This window comes from Amblyomma maculatum, chromosome 10, assembly GCF_055883805.1.
Source record: "Amblyomma maculatum isolate TAMU_Amacu chromosome 10, ASM5588380v1, whole genome shotgun sequence".
Lineage (NCBI taxonomy): Eukaryota > Metazoa > Arthropoda > Arachnida > Ixodida > Ixodidae > Amblyomma > Amblyomma maculatum.
The window spans coordinates 10,262,308-10,285,794 of NC_139353.1; the positions used below are offsets into that span (position 1 = coordinate 10,262,308).

Consider the following 23,487-nt stretch of genomic DNA (forward strand, 5'->3'; position numbering starts at 1 on the left):
CGTATGCGATATTTTTTCTAAATACTTGCCAATTTGTATGGCGCTTTAAAAATGAACATCTTAGAACAGACTGTAAAAGTATCAAATCTCATGACAGGGTGGAGTATATTTTAGAATACAGTGAAAGGTAGGGAACGTGAGTCAGGAATGTGACTCATAGCAATACATGTAAAGAAAGCTTACAAAAATATTACTGCGAAAGCAATACTATGACAGCCAAAGCGAGACTTTGGGTGGCCACAGCTACGCTGTGAAGAGGCGTAGCTACAGTGTCCTCATAAAAAAAGTCAGCCTGCCATGGCATTTGAATTCACGTTACCCCTATGCCACGGGCAGCAGCTGCCAACTCTGGTTGGTCCTTTCATGTGGGAGGGTGATATCAAAATCAGCCTGCCAGAACCGTTTTCAATCTCGTTACCCCTATGACACGCAGGCACATCCATACGGCTTGGTTGAAGCGCGACTTTATATACGAGCTGGTAGCTTACGCTCTCGCACCATACACTTGAAGAATGAGCTTAAGTGTCCCCAATAATGTAGCACTTTACACTGATAGGGCGTGATAAGGGAATAATGTAGCAGGCAAAAGAAGCTTCCACCGTTGCTTTCGCAATTCAACTAGGGTTAACCAAAGTTAAACCACAACCAGTTTTTGTTTCCACTTCCCAATAATAAAGGCAGACAACAGTTAAAGGATAGAGAGTACTTTGAAGGAAGTAAGTATGCTGCATCATTTTGTAGTCAATATATGTTTAAAATGAGCCGATAAATGTGTGTTACGAAGTGGGCATTGCCCAGAAAAGCTCATTATCTGCTCGGGACTTCTTCCAATCATGCAAGCTTTCCGTGTAGTCGGACATGCTACTGTGCAGGCTACACTACCTTGTAAACATTGCCGCTCAAACAATACAAACATTGACACTGAATACAAGTCTTTACATAGTGCAATAAATGCACCGCAGCACATGAACAAAATCCGTTTACATGCACAGGTCACATTAGCGGACACTGCAGCCGTGTGTGCTCATGGTAATGTAAAGTGCTGAATGAAGTGAAAAATCTTCGCACAAAACACCTTCCACACAAGACTATAAACTATTCCATTCCACACTCCTTTCTACTTGTGAGCTTTGCATCAAGGGCAAAAAGGAAACATATGCCTCTGTCATGTATCTAAACTGCATTTTCATATATTTCAGAATTTTCGCAAATTCTGGCAGAATCCTGCTCAATCGCCTCGAAATGACAGTCGCCTTCATCAGAGTGCTACAGACAACTTGCGAGACAGCTCGAGTCCAGATGTGTAAATCCCGCTGAACTTGAAGCAACTGTTCCAAGTTCTAGAAACCATTGAACAAATGTTGAACAGGAAGCTAGGTCCCTCAAAGGGAACTGGAAACTCTCGACGCTCTCAGGTTTAGCCATTGTGTGAAAACTGCTTGCTTTAGAACTGCTAAAGTAGGTGACTGAGCAACAAGCAGACAGCAAATTTACCGTATTTGGTAGCCATCCTGACCATTTTATGGTTCCTCTCCAAGCATCTTCAACTACTCATTAAAAGATTAAGTACAAGATATGAACACAGGCCACAAAAAGTGGCCTCCCAGGAGTGATAGCAAAAAGAAAAGAGCAAATCAAATATTGGCAGTATCTGATGCTGTCTTAAATGGGGCAAAAAGCTCTAGATGCTACTTTGCAGCTTTTATACTGCTAAGGACAAAAAGGAAATGACACAATAGACCGAACAGGTGGCAATGTACTAAACAGGTCTTTAATAGAATCGTGTTAAAATCGTGCCTTACTTCTGGAAAGTGGCACTCACTATTCATGCAAGTAACAACACTTAGAATATACATCAAAACCAACTCAGTCCTCGTGCAAACTGCAGCAACAAGTTCCACAAAAGTCGAACAAAAAGTGTCGCACAGCACAATAAAACGATGTCATTGCAATGTATAAACTATGTATATGCTATGTATATGCAAAGGATGCCCATGTCAAGCACATTACAAAGAATAATACACAAAGTATGCATACAATACAAAATGCTGTTACCTGCATGGCTGCAACAAAACCAAGCTATGATATGAGCCACATGACTTAACCATGCAACGTCTGGGATCACAAACTATATATATAGCTGTTTGCCTACCGCGCTGGCTTCGTGCTTAGGGCACTCGGCTACAAAGCCGCACAGTCCGGGTTTGATTCTGCACGGTGCCCGTGTACTGTGCGATGCCAGTACACATTATTTCTAATTGGTCAAAACTGTCCACATACAACCCCCCCAGCGTTCTTCATTGCTCGAGTCTCTTCAGGACGTTAAGCCGAGACTACCCATAAACAATATTTATCTATGTACTTTTTTTTCTTCTTCAGATTGAAGACAACACTCCACATTATACTCATGTTGTCATTGGTTTAAGCATATGCTAATGAAGAAGCTCATGATATGCCAAGCATCACAACCAACCAGTAAGCTTGCAGTTGGACACAGCCCAAATAGCCTTTCCCCACATTATTTACCTACATTATGTAAAAAATATCTAGCTTCCTTTCTATATCAGAGCACAGCTATTAACGTTTAGTAGAAGAAGAAACAACGAACCAACCACTCAAGAAACTGCCCCTTTCAATATTGTTGAAAAGTAAGATTTTCGGCTAAGTGCGGAATACCAGTAAACTGTGCAATTATGCTCAGATATTTTCACTGACAGGCTAGTTGCAATGCTGAGCGTGCATAGCCCAATGATGTGTGCCAAAGCTTGCAGAAAGTGCTTTGGAACGTGCGAGCACAAATTTATGCTACACAAAATGGTCACACCTTCCAACCTGAGCATTCAAAAGATAGCAAAAGCTACTCATGAAATTGTTTTTGGCTTTATGCAATGAGCATGGCATTTTGATCTTCATTCAATGAGCAGCAGTAACCATGGTCACACTTATGAGCGTGCGAGAGAGATTTACTTGGCGTTAGATGACTTAGATCACTGCAAACATTCGACACGGTGATTCTATATGTGAACATGCGTTGGCATAGGCATTTCCAAGGCCTTTTACACAGCTTGGTTATGTGAGCAAATGTATACACATCACATCAAATGTTTACACAGCAACGAGGTTCCTTAATAGGCGCAGTAAACGAGTTGGGAATGCATAAAAATCCACCAGTAAAACACATGGCTAAACAGTTTCCAACAACAAGCGGTATAAAAGAACAACAAACGTGATGCAAAAATGCAATACTTTTTAAAATTGTATATTTGAATGACTGCACATCAAATTAAATAAAAAAAAAAGAGAGAGAGGCTGGCGTATGGAAAAAAATACATTCCTTCTGGAAATGGATACATGAAACTTCAGGTATGAAAGTTTAGTTCCTCCTAAGAAGCAACAAGGTGAAGTAGAACTGTGCCCTGGAAATGTTGATATGCCCAATATCTAGCACAAAAAGATCCAACAAGAGATAAGCCACACGCTCAGTAATGCATACCTAGTCTGCTTTCACAAACACCAACAATTTCACAAGACTTCCTTTGGCCAGGTTTCTGGAATAGAGATAAAGCACGCCTGAAAAATGCAGATTCTCAACCAAGTGCGGCAGCATTTGTACTGCTCACTGTGAGGTCCACGCCTCAGTGAAGCAGCAGACAGTCCTGTTTTTCAGGAGAGCTGAGGAACAGGCATAATACAGCTATCAAGGAGTCAACCTTATGAATTTGTTGCCACTGGGCCATTGCAGTGTGTCCTGACCTGTGCCATATTTCTCCCTCCTTTTAATCCGCTGGTCAGCCATGAACTCGCACTGAGGCATGCAGACCACATTTCCATACAGCAGAAGAGATCTGCCCAGGACACTCAAGGTGCGGCTATAAATGCCATCACACGTGAAAAATATATGACCTTGCAAAGTACCTAAACAAAAAGTCAAATCCATCAAAGTCGATGTGCTTGCACTAAATTGAGATTTGCTTTTAAACATATTCATATTTTTCAAGGAAACTGCTAAGCATCAGACTGGTACTCCATTATGGTCATGTATTGACACGAATAACCTAGGCTACAGGCAACAAAAGAAAAAAGAAACCGTTCTTATTAACAATTGAAGTTGGTATTTCTAATGTTTCTTGTAAAATGGTACAACTACATTATTTGATACTATTGTAGTAGATAAAAGCTGAGTTTAGTGTTCTGCTATTTATAATGAAGCGATAACTGTCAGGCATAGTGTATCTGCTCAAAGTAACTGGACCAGAGCATTTGTGTTAAGTCCTGCATCTGATTTAATTGACTAATATTTGCAATTGTGGACGTGACTCCACTTCAGGTGCTATTCTGCAACAACGAAGTATAGCTGTTCAATAAGGATCACTGGCTTAATGCATAATGAAAAAAATCGATTGGTATGTCTCTGGAAAAAAATATCACCTGCATATGTCCCATTCAGAATGCTAAACACAGTTGCTCTGCCACAGACTTACTACAAATGTAAAAAAATCCTAAACATGTGCCAGGCTTACGGCGTATAACACAATTAATACCATAGTGCTTCCTTGAGGCACTCTCCAAAACAACAGTAAGCAGCAGCGTTACTGTTATGACCGAAAACACAATGCAACTAGATTTACTATGTACAACAGGCCAAGAAAATAATAGCACATTTTCACTGTCAGCTTCAACTGCAGTAAATTTCACATTCTCTCCACATACTCAGCATTCAACTTCCCTTTTACATTCTAAACTACCTGCAATCACCATCACTTCTCTTACGATGCCAACAACATCATTTCTAACAGAAAAATATGCTTTTCTACCATTCACAGACAACTGTTAACTTGTGCATCTATAACTCTGCCTGTTGCATGCAGAAGGAGACTTATTTACACAGCACTGCCAGTTGAATGCAACATCTTTTCTTGAGGACAACTAGAGAGTCAAGTTCGCGGCACTCAGCTCTCCAGCATAAAACTAGCACTATGCTCAAAAACTGCACTGCACTCGATCTGCACTGCATTGTCCACTGGAATACAAGTCAGTGTTGGTCTTGTAGCGAGAGCACGGCAGATCTTGAGCACTACAGCCACAGACAGTTAATCACACCTGTGGCCATTCGTTGCACTGCTCACAATCACAGATTACAAAAGTACACCTTTTTCCAGGCGCAAGTGAAACTAAGCTTGCGCTTCTCCCTACACTGGAACCACACATGCTGCCCCACACTGTCTACCTGAATGCAGACCAGTGCACCACAATGGTTACGAGATTTGTGGCCTGTCCACACGAGATGCTAATCACAGCTCCGGTCGTTCATTACACTTGTCACAGACACGGACTGCGCTCTCCCAGCCGCGAGAGGTGACCGGCCTGCGTGTCATTGAGCAGTCATTGCAGACGCCCAGTCCGCAGCTGCGGCAGTGGTGGATGGGGTTGCGCGGACCAAACTCCAAGCTGCAGACAGCACACTTGGTCAACTCGTTGTCGGGCGTCCAGTAGTCGGGGCGTGCCGAGTCCTTTATCAAACCTAGAACAGATCCTTGATCAAGCGAGGTATTGCTTGCTTTTTTTAGTTCATCCAGCTGCCTCCTTCTGTCATGCTTGGAAAAACAGCTTGATGACAACGGTATGCAATGAGAGCTACAAATGACACTAGCTACAATAGGGAGGTAATCAAGTTCATACCTCCCATATGACATTTCTGAGAACCTATACTATGTCAGGTGTCTACAAACACTCCATGAATGCTTACAATGGATGTATTGACAACACGTAAGAAGTGCTTTTTCATTAGCCTGCAATTTTAATTCACAGCTAGCTATTAGCGCATGCCACATTAGGCCCTCTAAGGCAGTGCAGTTTAAACTCAACTGCCATACAGTATAAATGACCACAGCACTGTACATGAAAGAATAATATGACACCTCCGAGAGAGTCTGCTTTGATCTGCTAATCGGCATGTGGTATCCAATGTAAGGTTGATCAAACAGACTTTAGATGAGTGGCTTACTATTTAATGTGTCTGGGCAGCTTTCTTACACCCACCTCTGGTGACCCTACAATTCTACAAAAGCCACCTTTTTATCCTGACCAGCCTATATGCTAATGTCACGTGATGTATTTACGAATATGCCTAGTACAAGCATAATGCAGCTAATGAGCGACTGATTACCCTTCTAATTAGGTGATTAAAAATATCATTGCTACTAGTTTTGCATGTCAAAGTTTTACTGGTGAGCATGCCCAGTATAATGAAGCGAATTTCACTCAACTTCCTCGCCTACAGCCAAAATTTTGTCGCAAGACAAATAGTAGAGATACTATATTAACCTTTTAGTGTCATTGATTTACCCTTGTGCTAAAAAATGTGAGCTGCAACACAAAGCTAGAGCGGTTGTGCTGGTGGCACCATCTCTAGCACATTTCTAAAAGCTTGTATTATCTCTCTACTGGGTTTGTCAACTGAAGGTCATTGATCCGAAGCGTGGTCGCTCGGCACCAGCAGCATGTGCTAAACTTGCGAAAGGAGCGGAGACATATTTGTGCGAGAGAGCATCTACACATGCATTACTTCGTTTAAAAATTCGCATGGGTGATTCATCCATCTGTTGTAATCATTCTCTTATTCCCTTGCTGTGTCCGCTATAGGGCGTCAGGTTATGGAGCGCAAAATTGTTAACCCTCGACGAACTTCCGCACCGCTATCAATGGCAAGCCATCACACCGCTCTTCAGTTTCTCTTTCATCTCTAGTTGCAAGTTGCTATTTTATTTTGTCTGAAAAGAGGGGACGCCCCAACAAGCCCCAGCGGCCAACTTTTGCTCTCTGTGAACCTGCCAAGACTGGTGAAGTGCACCTGTCTACAGTAGCCTTTGAGGTAGCCACGCTGGCTGCCAAACCTCAAAGGCCAAGTATACACATCGCCATCTGGCGGAGGCAATGAACATCGAGCTCGGTCATAAAATGACCTGCGTGTCCCCTCTCGTCGGTTATGTTACTCTATATCTGGGCCGCTGTGCACTCTACTTGTGGCTGTAGCACTCCCGAAGAAGATAAAAATAAAGACACTGTTAAAGATAGAAAGACATGACCGTCTTTCCAGTGCATCCAAGTGTAGAATAAAGTTTAATTGTGTTATACGTTAACTGCAGTGCCGGTCCGAAACACCACTGAACACTTAATTTCTAACAACAGGCTTTTATGAAAGGAATATCATTGCACTAGTACATCTGCATAAAGCAAATCACATCTTATTTGTCGGGCCAGATGATCTGAACTGTTGATGGCATACCAATACATCAGGTAGCGCTGAAATGACTGAATTTTTGTACTGTAGTACAGGGTTGTCCACTCTTAGTGTGAACATGAAAGCAGATGGTCTCTTTGCTTTTTTCAGGGCAACATTGTGACCAATGCAGTCACATGTCGAAGCAGAGGTGAAGGCACAGAGCGATCTGGAGGCAGTGCTTCGCATACTTGCCGCTTCGCTTCAATGCGTGGCTGGCTTGGATGAAAGAATGGCACTTTGAAGAGAGAGACCTCTTGCTCGCATATCTGCACTAGCAGTGGACGGCCCTGTGCATTCGAGCCTGCCAGTAACGAATTTGAACATCATGTGGCATACTGTAGAGTTATCCACAAGCTCGTGATGTGTAGACTACACACAAAAAATCGGCATCAATAGGAAAAAAAGAAAGCTTAAATTTAGTGATAAAAAGAAAACAGTGATCGTTGTTTGCTCCTTCGGTGCACGTCCAATCACAGTGGTTTTAAGAGTGTTTACTGCTGTGATGTGTTTGTGCTCCAAAGCCTTACAATATAAATTTATAAGGGCCTGATCATGGCTCACTGCTCTGGTTGCACTTACGAGCACTGGCATATGGAAGTCACTAATTTGTATAAGAGCAGAATGGCATCTGTTCGCTATAATAAGCACTTTCTTTCAGTAAAAGCTTTTGTTTTAGCACATACCACTCGTGATGAGATGGGAACAAAGCTTGTTAGTACATTAAAAAGCAACCACCACAGCCAGCGATTCGCATGATGAACGCATACCTCCGAAGCTGTTCTGCCTAATGATTCCAATAACACTGAAGTCCCTTATAACCAAAATACTATCAGGCAGTTCACTTTAACAAAGGGGTTCAAACGTGTTCAAAGAAATGGCAGTGTGCAGTACCATCAGGGGTAGCAGAATAAAACTAGCAGAGACTGCGCGTGCAAATTATGCTGAGAGTGCAGTGTTACGAGGGGGGGGGGGGGGCACACATGGATAACACTTACCGATGGGGTACTCCATGGCCGTAGCGACAGCACCCAATGTGTTGCGGAGGACTTCCCCCACTTTTCGAGCAGTCACTTCGGACTCACTTCCTTCTTCTGGACGTGGGGAGCCCGTCTCATCGCACACTGCATTCAGTAACAGAACTGACTTCAGGACCTTTTTCCACAGTGCACTTTGTCACATTATAACATTAACTCCATGTCTCTGCACTAGTTCAAACTTGAATTACCGTATTTACTCGAATGTAACAAGTTTTATTCTTGGTTTTGTTTCTTTAAAGTTTTTGGCTCTAAGTCTACCCTCGTGTTATAAATTGCATACTACGATTCGGTTGGCCTAAAGCAGCATGGGGTGCAGCCATACTGAATCAGTCACCACTCGGTTTCGGTCTCAGGATGTTATGTTGGCAATGTGGGTATCAGGGGAAGCGAAATCAGCCAAATCCCAGTCTATCCTAAGTCAAAACAATGCACTTTTTGCCCGCAGGCTCATTGTCACCTTTATCCCGCACTTGTCGCATCTTCCAGAGTGGATTAGTGCAGTTACTTCTGTTGTTATCGCATTTTGCACGATGGCAACACGCCATACACAGTACGATCCTCGCTTCAAAAGAAAAGCTATTCTGATAGCAGAAGAAATTGGAAATTCTGCAGCAACTCTACGGCCAGACGTTAATCTACCATACGTGCATGGGTGGCAGGTGCAGCGGCAGGAAGATTTTTAAATATGAGCCTGACCACAAAGGCTTCCGAGGGCGACATGGTCTGGGAGGATGAGAGAGAAAAGGAAGGCTGTTTCCGAGAACTTGGCCTCTGACGATGATGAATGAGCATTTTTAACGAGACTGCAAGGGCCATAATATCTATTAAAGGTATTTTTTCAAGAGCTTATCTTGCATTACGTGGGCAATATGCAAAGTCGCCCCTTGCGTTACATTTGAGTAAATATGGTAACTGTGCATGATGTGGCTCCTGCTGCCAATAAAGTGTTCTACCAACCATCCAATCCAGACAGCTCCGCGTGGTGTATAAGGCATGTGCACATAATTTTGCATCATATGATATAGACATTTAATGCTGTACCTCCAGGAACTGTTCACCAGCCCTATACCGTATTTACTCGCATAATGATCGCACTCGCGTAATGATTGCACCCCTGAATTTTGAGGTCAAAATTCCATTTTTTAAGTTCCCCGCATAATGATCGCACCCCGAACATGGAGCCGCCTGGTGGTTGATCTGCAGTCATCCCGCAGCGAATGCATTCCGACGAGTTCCCAACCTAGTCTAGTAACGTTGGAGTTCCCATGATTCCATGCTTTGCGGCGTTCGCCATTTTGCAATTCGGCAGCGTCGTAGCGTGCTTTGTGTTTTTGTGCGAGTTTACGCCATTTCACCATGGGGCGGTATGCCAGTTACACCGCCGCGTTCAAGCTCAAGGCTGTCGACTATGCACTGGAGCATGGCAACTGCGCTGCTGGTAGGCATTTCAGCGTGGACGAAATGAGGATACGCTATTGGAAGAAGCAGCGCGAGAAGCTGATGGCTACGAACAAGACACGGCGGGCTTTCCGTGGACCCAAAACGGGCAAGTTCCCTCGTGTTGAGGAGGCGGTCCTAGAATACGTGAGGGACCTGCGCATGGATGGTTGTGCAGTGTCATTAGAAATGATACAGACGCAGGTGCGCACAACTGCCAGGAAGCTGGGAATCGCCGCAAAGGATTTCCGCGCTAGCTCCGGTTGGACGACTCGCTTTATGCGACAGAATGGACTTTCCCTGAGGCGGCGGACGTCGTTGTGCCAGCGGCTCCCAGCCGCGTATGAAAGCAAAGTGATAGACTTCCATCACTTCGTCACTAGGCTTCGCGAAAAATTCGGTTAGCTCATGTCGCAAATTGGAAACGCCGATCAAACTCCACTGACGTTCGACATGCCCCGGAATACAACTGTGAACGAGAAGGGTGCTCGGAGCGTCCTCGTGAAGACGTCTGGCGCAGAAAAATAGCGATGCACAGTCATGCTTGCTGTGACGGCCGATGGGCGGAAGCTGCCACCATACGTGATCTTCAAACGGAAGACTATTCCAAAGGGAAACTTTCCCCGTGGAATCCATATACGTGCACAGATGAAAGGGTGGATGACTGCAGACCTGAAGGTCGACTGGATCAAGACTGTTTGGGGAAGAAGACCAGGAGCATTTCCGCTTCCCTCGCTTCTGGTTTTGGACAGTTTTAGGGGTCACCTTGTGGACAGCGTGCGTGCCAAGCTAAAAGAGCTGCGCACGGACATTGCAGTCATTCCTGGCAGCCTGACTTCGCTGCTGCAGCCTCTCGACGTGTCTTTGAACAAACCGTTCAAGGACAACGTTCGACGACTTTATGCTGAGTGGATGGCGATGGGCCAGCATGATTTGACGCCGAGCGGAAAGATTAGAAGGCCATCCGTGGAGATGCTGTGCTCGTGGATCACAGAAGCGTGGAGCAGTATCCCCGATGAGGAAGTGGCTAAGAGTTTTAAGAGGACAGGCATATCTAACGCTTTGGATGGAACGGAAGATGACTTCCTGTGGGATTGTGAAGATGCTCCCAGCGACGACACTGCCGTTTCCGATGAGTCGTGCAGCAGTGAAAGCGAGGATGGCGAGGATTCAGACTTTGATTAGAGTACTGACGAAAAAAAATAAATGGGCAATGTGCACTCCATGTGATGCTTAACGTGCGTGTTTATTGCGAAGGTAAGCCTTACTCAGCTTTTATTTTTGGTTGTAATCGAGATATATGTTCTAAGACGTCTGACCTGCAACTTGTTTGCGTTTTCGGTGCTCAAAAATTTTTTGTAGAAAATTTACCCCGCGTAATGATCGCACCCCGAAATTTGCGTCAGTATTTAAAAAAAAAAAAGTGCGATCATTATGCGAGTAAATACGGTACAAATTTGCTGCAAATATCAGTGTTCTTACATAAAATAAATATTGCTGTATTACAAATTATTTCTGCACAATTGCTGCATTTCTTCCCTCGTTATAACTGCAGCTTAACGCACGGTCTGAAACTCAGACAAGCTTAACGGGGGCAAGCCCAAGTGTTTCTATGCTGTTGGCCAACACCGCTAAATATGGCGAGCCAAGACCCAAGCTGATGTAATGCAAAATGACCCAGAATGATCATATCTCCCCTGAGAACACGTATTTATAGGAAAGAAAGAGGTGACCAGAGGAAGCCATCAAATAAGTATGCACACACAAAGGCATGCAAGAAGACAATCCAATAAATGAGAACTAGAACCGAGCCTCTCAATACAACATACTGCAAAAATTTCGAGAGCATGGCAACAGACATAAGAGCAATTGAATGCATAAATTAAAAAAAAAAATAAAATGCCCATCTGAACAAATGAAAATTTCAAGCACATCGAAGAACAGACATTTTACACAACCTCTTTCCAAAAACCATTTTTTTTTTCTCTCTCTCTACTCTCTTCCATCGGGTGGAAGCAGTACATAAGATTCCTGAAATGCAGTGGAGTGAAAGTGATCTGTGTTGCATAATCCTAACATTAGAGCCCTTCTGTGATGGTACAGTGGTTAGGGCACTCAACTATTGTACAAGCCCAAGGATTCGGAATTAAATCCTGGCCGCGGTGGCCGCTTTTCGATGGAGGTAGAAAGCAAGGCGCCCGTGTGCTGTGCGATGTCAGTGCACGTTGAAGAACCCCGGGTGATTGAAATATCCGGAGCACTTCACTACGGAGTCTCTCATAGCCTGAGTCGCTTTGGGACGTTAAAACTCACAAACCAAACCAAACCTAAAATTACAGCTTGAATAATTCTTTTGACTATAGGCATCCATAGGGTCTCTGTTTAGGGGCATCCACCATAACAGTGCCTAGTTATCCAAACTTAGTGAAGACAGTTAAAGAAATAGCACAGTTTGATATTTGTTCAAGGAACATTTCATAGAAATTATCAAATTTTTAGTGCATGCAGACAAAAGAGTTTGGATATGATCATTGACATTTATATCACATTGCACTCAATTTTATATTTTGTGTAGGACGCCTTTTGTGTACTGCAAGAGATTACCACTACGTGCCATGTTTTATACCTTCCACCTGCACTAATGCCAAGAAAGGTACTGTAGGAACGTGTACAAACAAACAAACAAACAAACTGTACTGTGATAGTCATCGCCATCGACATGCACCTGTGCGTTGTGCGACGAAGACGAAGACGAAGAAGAAGTACGCTGGGCTCGCCGTTGCAAGGTCCTGTCCTCACAGCTCTCCATCTGAGCGTCAATAAACGCCCTATTACAATTGGCGGAGGTGCCGGAAACGATCCCACCCAAACTGGAACTGCGAAGCCGTACACTACCCTCTACGACCGCCATGCAAGACACTTCGACGCTGCCGGCCGTTCCACCCACGATCATGTGTGCTGGCGTCGTGCGCCAGCGTGACCCTTGCCTGTTCAGCGGCACGGCCGATCAAGATGTCGACGACTGGCTGTCATCCTATGAAAGAGTAAGCACCTACAACAAGTGGGATGACTCATACAAGCTCAGTAACGTCATATTCTATCTGACGGACGTGGCGAACCTCTGGTTTCGCAACCATGAGGCTGACCTGTCATCTTGGTCGACATTTAAAAAGAATTTCGCGGAAGTGTTCGGCCGCCCGGCAGTGCGTAAGCTTCGTGCCAAACAACGTTTACACGATCGTGTTCAGCGCGCTGATGAGACCTTTACCAGCTACATAGAAGACGTCGTTGATCTCTGCAAACGAATCGACCCGGCCATGCCGGAAGCAAACAAAATCCGCTACATCCTCGAGGGCATTTCTGAGGATGCCTTCCAGATGCTGGTAGCGAAAGATCCCACCAGCGTTAGTGAACTCGTGAAGCTTTGCCAGAGCTACGACGAGCTCCGCAAGCGGCGCGCTTCTAGGCGCCGCTCCAGTGTGTGCGACGAAGGCGTATCCGCATTAGCCCTGGGTGGTTCGCCAACTTCTGAAGGGAGCCCGCTGAATCAAAAGATCAAAGATTTTATTCGTGAAGAGGTCGCACGTCAAATCTCACTCCTTCCCCATTTTCAAGACTCGGGCCGCCTCGTTCCTGAACTGGCTCCATCTTTGGCCCCTGCTATACGCCGTGTCGTGCAAGAACACGTCGCTGATGCCTTGCCGTCCAACCCCGTGGTGCCGCCTGTGACGGCACCTCTCACGTATGCCCAAGTAACGGCTAGGCCACCACCTTCGCCCACGTCTGGCTCCTATGTGCAGGTCCCTGCCTACCGTTCACCGCCGCATGCTGAGCCTTCGTTTCAAGCCCCACCCTCAAGGTTCCGCCCACATCCTATGAAACCTTGGCGTACTACGGACAACCTTCCGATTTGCTATGCCTGCGGTCGGCCGGGCCATGTTGCGCACCTTTGTCGCCAGCGCCTCCAACCTTCACAGCCTGACATTCGATTTTACCCGTACGATACCGACTCACGCTCGCAAATGATTCCGCCCGGTTCTCAATTTGTCCCACAAGATCGCCAAACCTATACCACTCGTCGATCACATTCTCCTCGGCGCCGATCGCTTTCTCCAATGCTGCGACGTTCTACCAGCACCGTTGAGGGAAACTAACAGTCGCAGTTCCGGGGGCAAGAACTGCGCTTGTTTCGAATTCCTCAAGTCCTCCATGCCGTCCCGCTAATGTTATCAAAGTTTCTGTAGAAGGCGCCACAGTTCTCGCTCTCGTCGATACCGGTGCAGCCGTCTCCGTCATCAGTGAAGCGCTCTGCCGTCGAATTCGCAAAGTGACCACTCCGATTTCCGACTTTTCGCTCCGCACCGCCTCATCACAGCACATTCACCCCTCCGCATCTTGCACAGCCCGTGTGCTCATTCAAGACGTCTTGTACCCCATCGAGTTTATTGTTCTGCCGAACTGCTCGCATGATATCATCCTCGGATACGATTTTCTATCGACTCATCAAGCCGTTATTGACTGCGCTCGTGCACAAATTGCCTTCGCCCCCCTCTGTGATGCCCCCTTCTGTGATACCCCTCCCCGCACTGCAAAACTTCTCGTCGCCCATGACACCGACATTCCTCCATTCTCTGCTGCCCTCATACCACTGTCTTGTGAGTGGGTAACTCCTTTGACTGCGATTTTTACACCTTCCGAAGCCACCTCCCGTCATCCCTGCCTCCTTTTTCCGTTCGCTGTTTTCGAAATTCAAGACGGCAAGAGTGCACTCTACGCCTCGAACCCATTTTCTTGCCCAGCAGTCCTGCTCCGTGGCGAATGCATTGGACGTCTTGAAGAGCTTGATCCCAGTCATATCACCACTCTTGCTGACTCAACCCCCTCCTTCGACGTTAGTCTGTGCTCTTGCGATGTTGCGACCGCTTCGACGCCCTCCGACGTTTTCCAACATGCTATTGATGCTGATCTTCCACTTGCGCAACGTGATCAACTTGTCGCCCTCTTGCAGAACTTCGCTTCTTCATTCGACTTTCCTCAAACTGACTTGGGCCGCACGTCTGTCGTAGAGCACACCATCGACACCGGTAAAACTGCACCTTTGCGCCAGCGCCCCTATCGCGTGTCGGCTTCGGAGCGCCAAGTAATTGCTGATCATGTGGACGACATGCTCCGTCGGGGTGTCATTCGGCCATCCCACAGTCCCTGGGCGTCTCCAGTTGTGTTGGTACCTAAGAAAGATGGCTCCTTCCGGTTTTGTGTCGACTACCGCCGGCTCAACAAGATCACGCGCAAGGACGTCTATCCTCTGCCACGCATCGATGACGCACTAGACTGCTTGCAGGGCGCCGAGTTTTTCTCCTCGTTGGATTTACGATCTGGCTACTGGCAGGTGCCAATGGCTGACGCTGACCGCTCTAAAACTGCCTTCATCACACCAGATGGATTATATGAATTCAACGTCATGCCCTTTGGGCTTTGCAACGCCCCGGCCACATTTGAACGCCTCATGGACACTGTGCTTCGTGGATTCAAGTGGCGAACCTGTCTTTGCTATCTCGATGATATCGTAGTCTTTTCTACCGATTTTCAATCCCACCTGCTCCGACTGAAGGACGTTCTCACTTGTCTCGCTACCGCCGGCCTCCAACTGAATCTGAAGAAGTGCCGCTTTGCTGCTTGCCGACTAACAATTCTAGGTCATGTCGTTTCTAAGGATGGCATTCTTCCCGATCCCACCAAACTTCGTGCAGTTGCCGAATTCCCACGCCCAAAATCACTGAAGCAGCTACGAAGTTTCATTGGCCTATGCTCCTACTTTCGCCGCTTCATCTTAAATTTCGCCTCTATTATTGCTCCTCTCATCCAGCTCCTCTCCGGCAGCTCCGACCTCTGCGCATGGACACCTGCTTGTAATGACGCCTTCAACACTTTACGCCGTCTTTTAGTTTCGCCTCCCATCCTCCGCCACTTCGACCCGAATGCGCCAACTGAGATTCACACTGACGCTAGCGGTATTGGGATAGGCGCCGTTCTCACCCAACGCAAACCTGGTATCCGAGACTATGTGGTGGCGTACGCAAGTCGCACCTTGACCAAGGCAGAGTCCAATTATTCTGTTACGGAAAGAGAATGCTTGGCCATTATTTGGGCCATCGGCAAATTCCGTCCGTATGTCTATGGCCGACCATTTTATGTGGTCACTGATCATCACGCTCTGTGCTGGCTGGCGTCCCTCAAGGACCCGTCCGGCCGCCTTGCTCGCTGGGCTCTTCGCCTCCAAGAGTATGACATTCGTGTCATATATCGCTCAGGCCTCAAGCATACTGACGCGGACGCTCTTTCGCGCTCACCGCTGCCTCCCTCTTCGTTGCCTGATGAGATCTGCGCCTACGATTTGTCTTCGCTTGCCACTATTGACATGGCCACGGAACAGCGGCGCGACCCGTGGATATCTACACTTCTGGACTTTCTTTCAAGTCACTCTCCAGGTCGTCTGTCTCGGGCGCTTGCCCGCCAAGCTCACCATTTTTCAATTCGTGACGGGCTGCTCTATCGCCGCAATTATCTTCACGACGGAAGGAAGTGGCTTTTAGTCATCCCCCGTCGCTGCTTTCCATACTGATCCCCAGTGCGCCCACGGCGGAGTGTTGAAAACCTACACGCGCTTGCGTCTACGCTTCTTCTGGCGTGGAATGTACCGCTTTGTCCGCCATTTTGTCCGCCATTTTGTTTGCTCCTGCCAGTCTTGCCAACGCCGAAAAACTCCTCTCAAGTCCTCTGCTTCGTTGCAGCCGTTGCCCTGTCCTGCCCGTCCGTTTGATCGTGTCGGCATAGATCTATACGGTCCCCTTCCTACAACTTCAGCTGGCAACCGCTGGATTATCGTGGCAGTGGATCATCTAACCCGCTACACTGAGACATCATCATTGCCCTCTGCTTCCGCACGCGACGTGGCTGCCTTTATTCTGAAAAACCTGGTTCTTCGCCATGGTGCCCCTCGCGAACTGCTCAGTGACCGCGGACGCGTTTTCTTATCAGACGCTCTTGAGGCTCTCCTGAAAGAATGCCGCATCATACACCGCACCGCTACCTCGTACCACCCTCAGACGAATGGACTGACAGAACGTTTTAACCGCACTCTCGGTGACATGCTGGCTATGTACGTGAACACCGACCATTCCAATTGGGACCAAGTTCTACCGTTTGTTACTTACGCATATAACACCGCGACACAGGCCACTACTGGATTCTCTCCATTCTTTCTCCTTTACGGGCGCGAGCCACCCTGTACTATGGACACACTTTTTCCCTACCGCCCTGACGTTTCCGAATCTTCCCCGCTATCCGATGCCGTCACGTACGCAGAAGAATGCCGTCAGCTCGCCCGCTCTCTCACAACAGAAAATCAGTGGCAACAAAAATACCTCCGTGATACCGGCGAAGCTTCGTCATATCTCCCGGACACACTGGTGTGGCTCTGGGTGCCCTCCACAACCCCTGGCCTTTCAAAGAAGTTTCTTGCTCGCTACCACGGGCCATATAGGGTCCTCCAGCAAACATCTGCAGTCAACTACGTAGTTGAGCCCGTCACGCCCTCTGCGGACTTGCGTCGCCGTGGTCGTGAAACAGTTCACGTGAACCGATTGAAGCCATTCTATGACCCCGCTGTGCTTTCCGCACCATAAGTCGCCAGGATGGCTCCTTTTTTTACCCGGGGGGAAAATGTACTTTGATAGTCATCGCCATCGACATGCACCTGTGCGTTGTGCGACGAAGACGAAGAAGAAGTACGCTGGGCTCGCCGTTGCAAGGTCCTGTCCTCACAGCTCTCCATCTGAGCGTCAATAAACGCCCTATTACAAAACAAACAAACAAACAAACAAGCAAGCAAGAAAACAAACAAACAAAAATCACTTTATAAAATGTTATATACCAAAAAGAACTGAGGCTTGTACTGCATAAAGAACAGCACATATCCTGTCTAAAAAATTGCACATTGTTTCCTATACAACCAGGCATAAGCGCGATGAATCTGTTGCACACATTGCCTAGTGGCTTTTTGTCGGTCATGCCAAAGGAACAGTCTAAAAAACCCGTGAACACGACAAAAAAAAAAAAAAAATTCTCTTTTCTGCGAAAAATCAGCTTTACAAATCACGAAATTCGCCGCTCCCTAGGTTTTGTATTTCGATAATAGGGAGTTATAGCATAGCGCAATCTGCTACTGCGATCAGCTTCCACAGCGCCGCCCATGCGCATGCACCAGCGTGATCAGATACAGCAGGCCCCGTCGCCAGTGCGGGTGCACTGACTGGTGCCGATGTGGTAGGCTTGCACGCCACCAGGAAGCAAGCAACTCACTCAAGGCGGTCACCGCATGTGCAGTGGTGCCCCGCAGAAGCGGATCGTGTTAAGCTGCAACCACTATGGCCCTTCAGTTGGAATATCATGGCCACTCGTGCTTTCGTCATGTCCATGCCATTTCACGACATATTGTGACGCGCAGGTCATGCTCATGCCACGAACAAATGCACATGTCACGCGAAGCAATAACATTCAATATCTGTGTCCATGGTTATCGGCGGTAGTATGGTCCCTGGAGAAATGGTAGCAAAGACCACGAGATGGAACTCATGAAAAAGACAAAACAAGCGCAACGAGAAACTACATGAATGCGGAGGTACAGGCAGTATGACTGATATGTGGCTTGATAGTACAAAGTGCACAGAAAGCCAGGCAGCAGCAATGTTGGAATTTCACATTATTTAGAGCAATACTGAAATGTTTCAGTGTACCAGGCTACAACAAAGCCAGGTTACATGTTACTTGAGGCAAGGGACATAGAGAATTGCGAGGCTTTGAAAAAGAATGAAAAATAATATGAATGGTGTTTTAAGGTTAATATAGTGATAAATACAGTCGCAATACAGCCTTACAATTCGAGGTCACTGCAGAGGGAAAATGTTTGCTGCCTGCAGCTTTGCACACAAATATAAGCTTTGTGCACCTGCACAGGTGATGATAATGTACAACTAGTACAGGTGCCTGCAAAAGTTTTTGGAAGATCAAAAGAACAAAAAACACCCGAATTTCTTTGTTGCTTGGGGCCCTCCAAGACAATCAGGGTTGTGACTACATAGGTTGTAGAGAGAAAAGCTTACCACACTATTTAGGTTGTGGCTGCACGCTTATATTGCAAAGAAATAATTTGTCTTGTAACACTCGTGTTCTTGAAACTTTCGAGGGCACCTGTATTATAGCGACACCTGTGGCAGACACTTGCCTTACTACATGCTGCAGCAGTCCACATGCAGTTCCTGCTGAAACTCACCCTGTTCAAAGCAGTCGTCGCACACGCGCACAGGCTCTGGCCCCCAGCCACGCTCAGGCACGGGCCGAGTCTTAGACGAGCAGTCTTCGCAGAAGCCATTGCCACACGCACGGCAGTGGTGTTTCTTCTCTTGCGGGGGAAAGCTTTTCCCACACTTGTGGCATGCCTGCAGTTTTTGGACACACTTTTAGTTTTACAGCGTTTATGAGATAACAGATTCCAGACTGTTATATATGCATGAAACAAACAAACTAATTTTCGGACCTTCACACCTGGAAGTGACACATGGGCTGCAAAAGGTGCCATAGTGGAAGGCTTCGCATCAATTTAAACCACCTGTGCAAATCACAAGAGCTGACGTCGCATAGCATATGGGCATTCCCGAGTTTCACTGCTACGAAAATGCAACCGCGGCAGCCGGGATTTGGTCCTATGACCTTGGATCAGTAGCTAAATGCCACTTGACCATCAAGGCGGGTCCATGCATTAAATACTTCCACTATGTTACTATGCTATATGATGGATGAATATTAAACAGTACGCCGCATGCAGTGAGGGAGAAGGCCCTGCTTGGTGCCTAAAAATGGGGCTGTTTAGGTGGCAGTCTGGCCCCATTCTAATGTGTGTCAATAATTATATCAGTCAAAAAACTAGCAGTACTAGAGGCTAGTTGGTAAGGCATTGTGAAGACAAAACTACGCAGGAGACAGGACACAGAAAAGATGCAGTCAGGATGAGCGTAGACTAACAACCGATTTGTTGAATGAAACATAAGATAGGGTACTACAGTTTTGCGGCATGCGTTATGCTCTTGAAGGAAGGATGTTTTGTTCAATAAACCAGTTGTTAGTCTACGCTTGTCCTGTCTCCATCGTTTCTGTGTCCTGTCTCCTGCGTAGCTTTATGTCTTCAGAGTAGTAGAGGTGGGCTGATCTCACACAAAATCAAAAGAATTTAACTATTTCGAGTCTTGCAACACTCTGCAGGATCTGAAAACAAGTATACGAAAGAAAGGAGGAAGCAAAGAAAGGGAAACAACAAGGAAGAAGTCAATCTCAAAACTTCACAGCTGACTCTCTCAGACCTCTTGCACCATTAGAAAGAAATAAGCCCTCCACAGAGCAACACACCTAAAATTCCTGGCACTGTGTGGCTCGTGGCAGCATTTAGCATTGCACTCTCTGGAAATTAACTCCGTGCCCAAAAAGCACGGTACTCAGTTGCACTAACACTTGCACTAACAACTGTATCTGTACAATTTTGATAACGGTAGTATATGAATTTAATGACATGAGGTTGAACTCTGGTCACAGAGTGTCAACACATGGTGCACACAATCAGTAGACAAAAAGAAAAAATTCCTTCCAGAGGTTTTTAAAATATCCATGGCTGGACGAAGTTCTGACCTGGATCTTGTAGTTGGGGACCCAGTAGGGAGGTGCAATCTGGTCATTCATCCAGTCGGAGATAGTGCGCGTAGGTCGAGCACTGTATGTTGAGACAGTCTCTGTGATGACCTGCAGCCCATCTAACACTTTCTGGGCAGTGTTGCTGGGCTCCTGCGCAAACGACTTATCCTGCAAGAGGAATTGGCTTGAAATGAGTATTATGTAAACACATTACTGCATACTCTGTCAGAGAAACTACAAAATCTCCACATACGCAAGAAAAAAACTAAAGATGGTTCTTCAATGTGCACTGAAATATTGGCACATTCCCGTTATGCTGCTTCCTTTTCTTTCTTTTTACAGGAGAAAGGATCATCAACCTCACAATTATATGGAAGTGGCAAGTGCAGTCTTTATATAAAGGATGATAGTTCTTTCAAAAATAATGTACAGGTATAGTTTGGTTTGAGAAAATATTGTCACCCAGTGGTGACAAGCCAGTAGGAAAATGAAGCCGCTGGTGTTGCACTTGAATTAACTCTTTATTGGGCCGGCTTTCGTCCGCAAAAGAACTAAGCGAATCGGCAGCAGTGATAGCAGCAAGCATGTTCAGCGGTCGTCAATCTACAAACGCCCGCTGCATTCGGCAGTGTTCAATTTAAAGTTGGTGCAGAAGCACCTTGATACAGTCGCCGACAGTTTTTTCGGACTCGGTGGGACCTGGGAAATGGTTCAAATAGTCTAACAGTCTGAAAAATCCGTGAACTTGAAAAAAAGATCAGTTTTCTGTGAAAAATCAGTTTTACAAATTATGGACTTAGCTGCTCGCCATGTTTCGTTTATGTGTCGATAATAGGGAGTTACAGCATAGCGCGACCCGCTATTGTTGTTGGCTTCTGCGCGCCGCCCATGCGCACCCGCAATCCGATACAGTGGGCCCGACCGCCAGTGCAGGTGTGCTGACTGGTGCTGACGCGGTAGGCGTGTGCACATCCGGAAAGCATGCAGCTCGCTCACGGCGGTCACCACAACCACAGTGGTGCCCCGTTGAAGCGGATCGTACTAAGCTGTAACCACTACGGCCCTCCAGTTAGAATTTCTCAGCCAGTCATGCTTTTGTTATGTCCATGCCACTTTACGATGCGCAGGTCATGCTCGCTGTGAACGAATGCATGTGCCCGCAGTGCGAAGCACTAACATTCAATTCCCGTTTCCATGGTTAAGGTCTTGCAACCTAAGGTGTGCGAAGAGACATCATTGCACAAGGACAGAATGGCACCTTAGCCTATTTCTGGGGGAATTGAAGAACCAAATATGCGAATGGAAGAAACAGAAATGTGCGCTGCCCTCAATCAGCCTTCGAAATGGTGAAAAGGGCTGGCCATGGCTGGCTAGCTGACGCGTGGCCGACCAACACTGGCACCATGAGCTGCCGTGAAGCTGAGAAAAGTGAACTCCTTAACCTATTCTCAGAGATGAGGCCATCCATCTTTCGTCATGCCTGCCACAGCGCATGCATCGAAAGTATGCGGGCATGACAAAAGAGCAGTTACGGTTTGAGCAGGGCTACTTTGATGAGCATTTGCTGTGCTGGGTAGACCAGGACACTGCTACTCTTTTGGAGCCCGCTCAAACTGACTGGTGCGAGAAACGTTCAGTCAAAATTAGCGTGCATTCGATGCTATAGCCTTGGGTAGTGGCCGGGACTGCATGGACAGTTTGAACTGTTCTGATTTGCCAATTAATGGGGGTAAAATTAATGAACCTTTAGTGTATATGTGGGCTTTTATGGTAGGTATTCGGCGTGCCAATTCTGCCATCACGTTCTGAAATTTACTGTTTCACGCAATAGTCCCAACAACAGACTGTTGGTGGGTTGCGAGGATATAAACAAACTCATTTCTTTTTTAATTATTAGAAGTGCAGAAGCTTAGATCATCGCAATTCTGATAGGAGTGAGCATGACTGCAAGCAACAAGAAACCAGTGAGAGTAAATGAAGGCAAGGAATGAAGAACGGCAGTCAATGTAGCAATGCTGACTTACACCAGGCCAGACGTGCACTATCTCCACCCTGGTCACCGTCTCATCTGGGTTCCTGTTGCCAAACCAGTACTGCCGGCTCTGGTAGATGACTCCACAGCTGGGACACTCGAGCACATACCTGGTCACACGAAAACCAAGCATAATGACAAACCAGAAATGCCCTGGCACCACGTGCAACTCAAGACAGGAAAACTAATGCAAATTTATTCCAACATGAAACTACTCTAGATGCTCTGCGCCCAAAGAATAACGTTTGAGCTGCATTATGTGGGTGCATAACTGTTGAGTTACAAGTAGACAGACATTAATAATATGTTTAGTATTTTGAATCAACGCAGAAAATTTTTCTTCCCTAGCTGCTCAATCACTACCAATAAAAGACTAAGTAATTTATCTGATGATATGTGCATTCCAATGGCACAAAAATGAAGGGTGAAATTGTCAGTCTAGAACGAAAAACTATCACTGAGCCTTTCAGTTTAGATCTGTTGTACCCATTTGCTGATCGTTCTCGCCAAACTGTTACAAACTTCCGAAGTGTGGCATCTCAGTTTAATATGACTGCTGCATCCAACTGCTGAATAAGCAAAGCAATGCAGGCCTGCTTTGCTCTTCACTTTAGCGTTTGTGAGTGAGACTCTCTCTTGGGTGCTCCGGATGACACAAACATCCAGGCACACGAAGCAAGCGTTTAAGCGACTGTTGGTTCGTGCTATCATGTGATGACCACTCCGGTGCCTCCTACATCAGCTGAGGGCGCTCCTTACCCTGACCAGGCAAACTTAGCCCAAGCCATCATAGCAGACTCGCTCTTGGCAGCAGTCTGTGGTGTGAGCACAACCTCGCGACCCGACTTTTCGTAGCAGTCCTGCATGAAAGTGCAAACAAAGGCGCAGTCACTCCTCCCTATCCTTGCACGTGCAAAAAGATATGCCAAATGCTATTGTCAATAAGATTTCGCAGCTTC

At 46.5% G+C, this 23,487-nt stretch overlaps 1 protein-coding gene across 6 annotated transcripts in view; it reads right to left on the reverse strand.

Moving 5' to 3' along the window:
• Nucleotides 1-1,749: 1,749 nt before the first annotated feature.
• Nucleotides 1,750-23,487, reverse strand: part of LOC146175560 (zinc finger FYVE domain-containing protein 1-like) — a 49,351-nt gene continuing 27,613 nt past the window's right edge. For 4 of the 6 annotated variants that reach the window (XM_084581948.1, XM_084581946.1, XM_084581947.1 and 1 more), the window contains 6 exons: nt 23,288-23,388; nt 22,521-22,638; nt 20,494-20,664; nt 19,088-19,253; nt 8,278-8,403; nt 1,750-5,533 (listed from right to left, as the gene is read on the reverse strand). In XM_084581948.1, the coding sequence (XP_084438074.1) occupies nt 5,292-5,533; nt 8,278-8,403; nt 19,088-19,253; nt 20,494-20,664; nt 22,521-22,638; nt 23,288-23,388 (924 nt within the window). In that variant the 3' untranslated portion in view covers nt 1,750-5,291. The remainder of the gene's footprint in view (nt 5,534-8,277; nt 8,404-19,087; nt 19,254-20,493; nt 20,665-22,520; nt 22,639-23,287; nt 23,389-23,487) is intronic. The other 2 variants (XM_084581949.1, XM_084581945.1) reach the window with 1 other exon arrangement.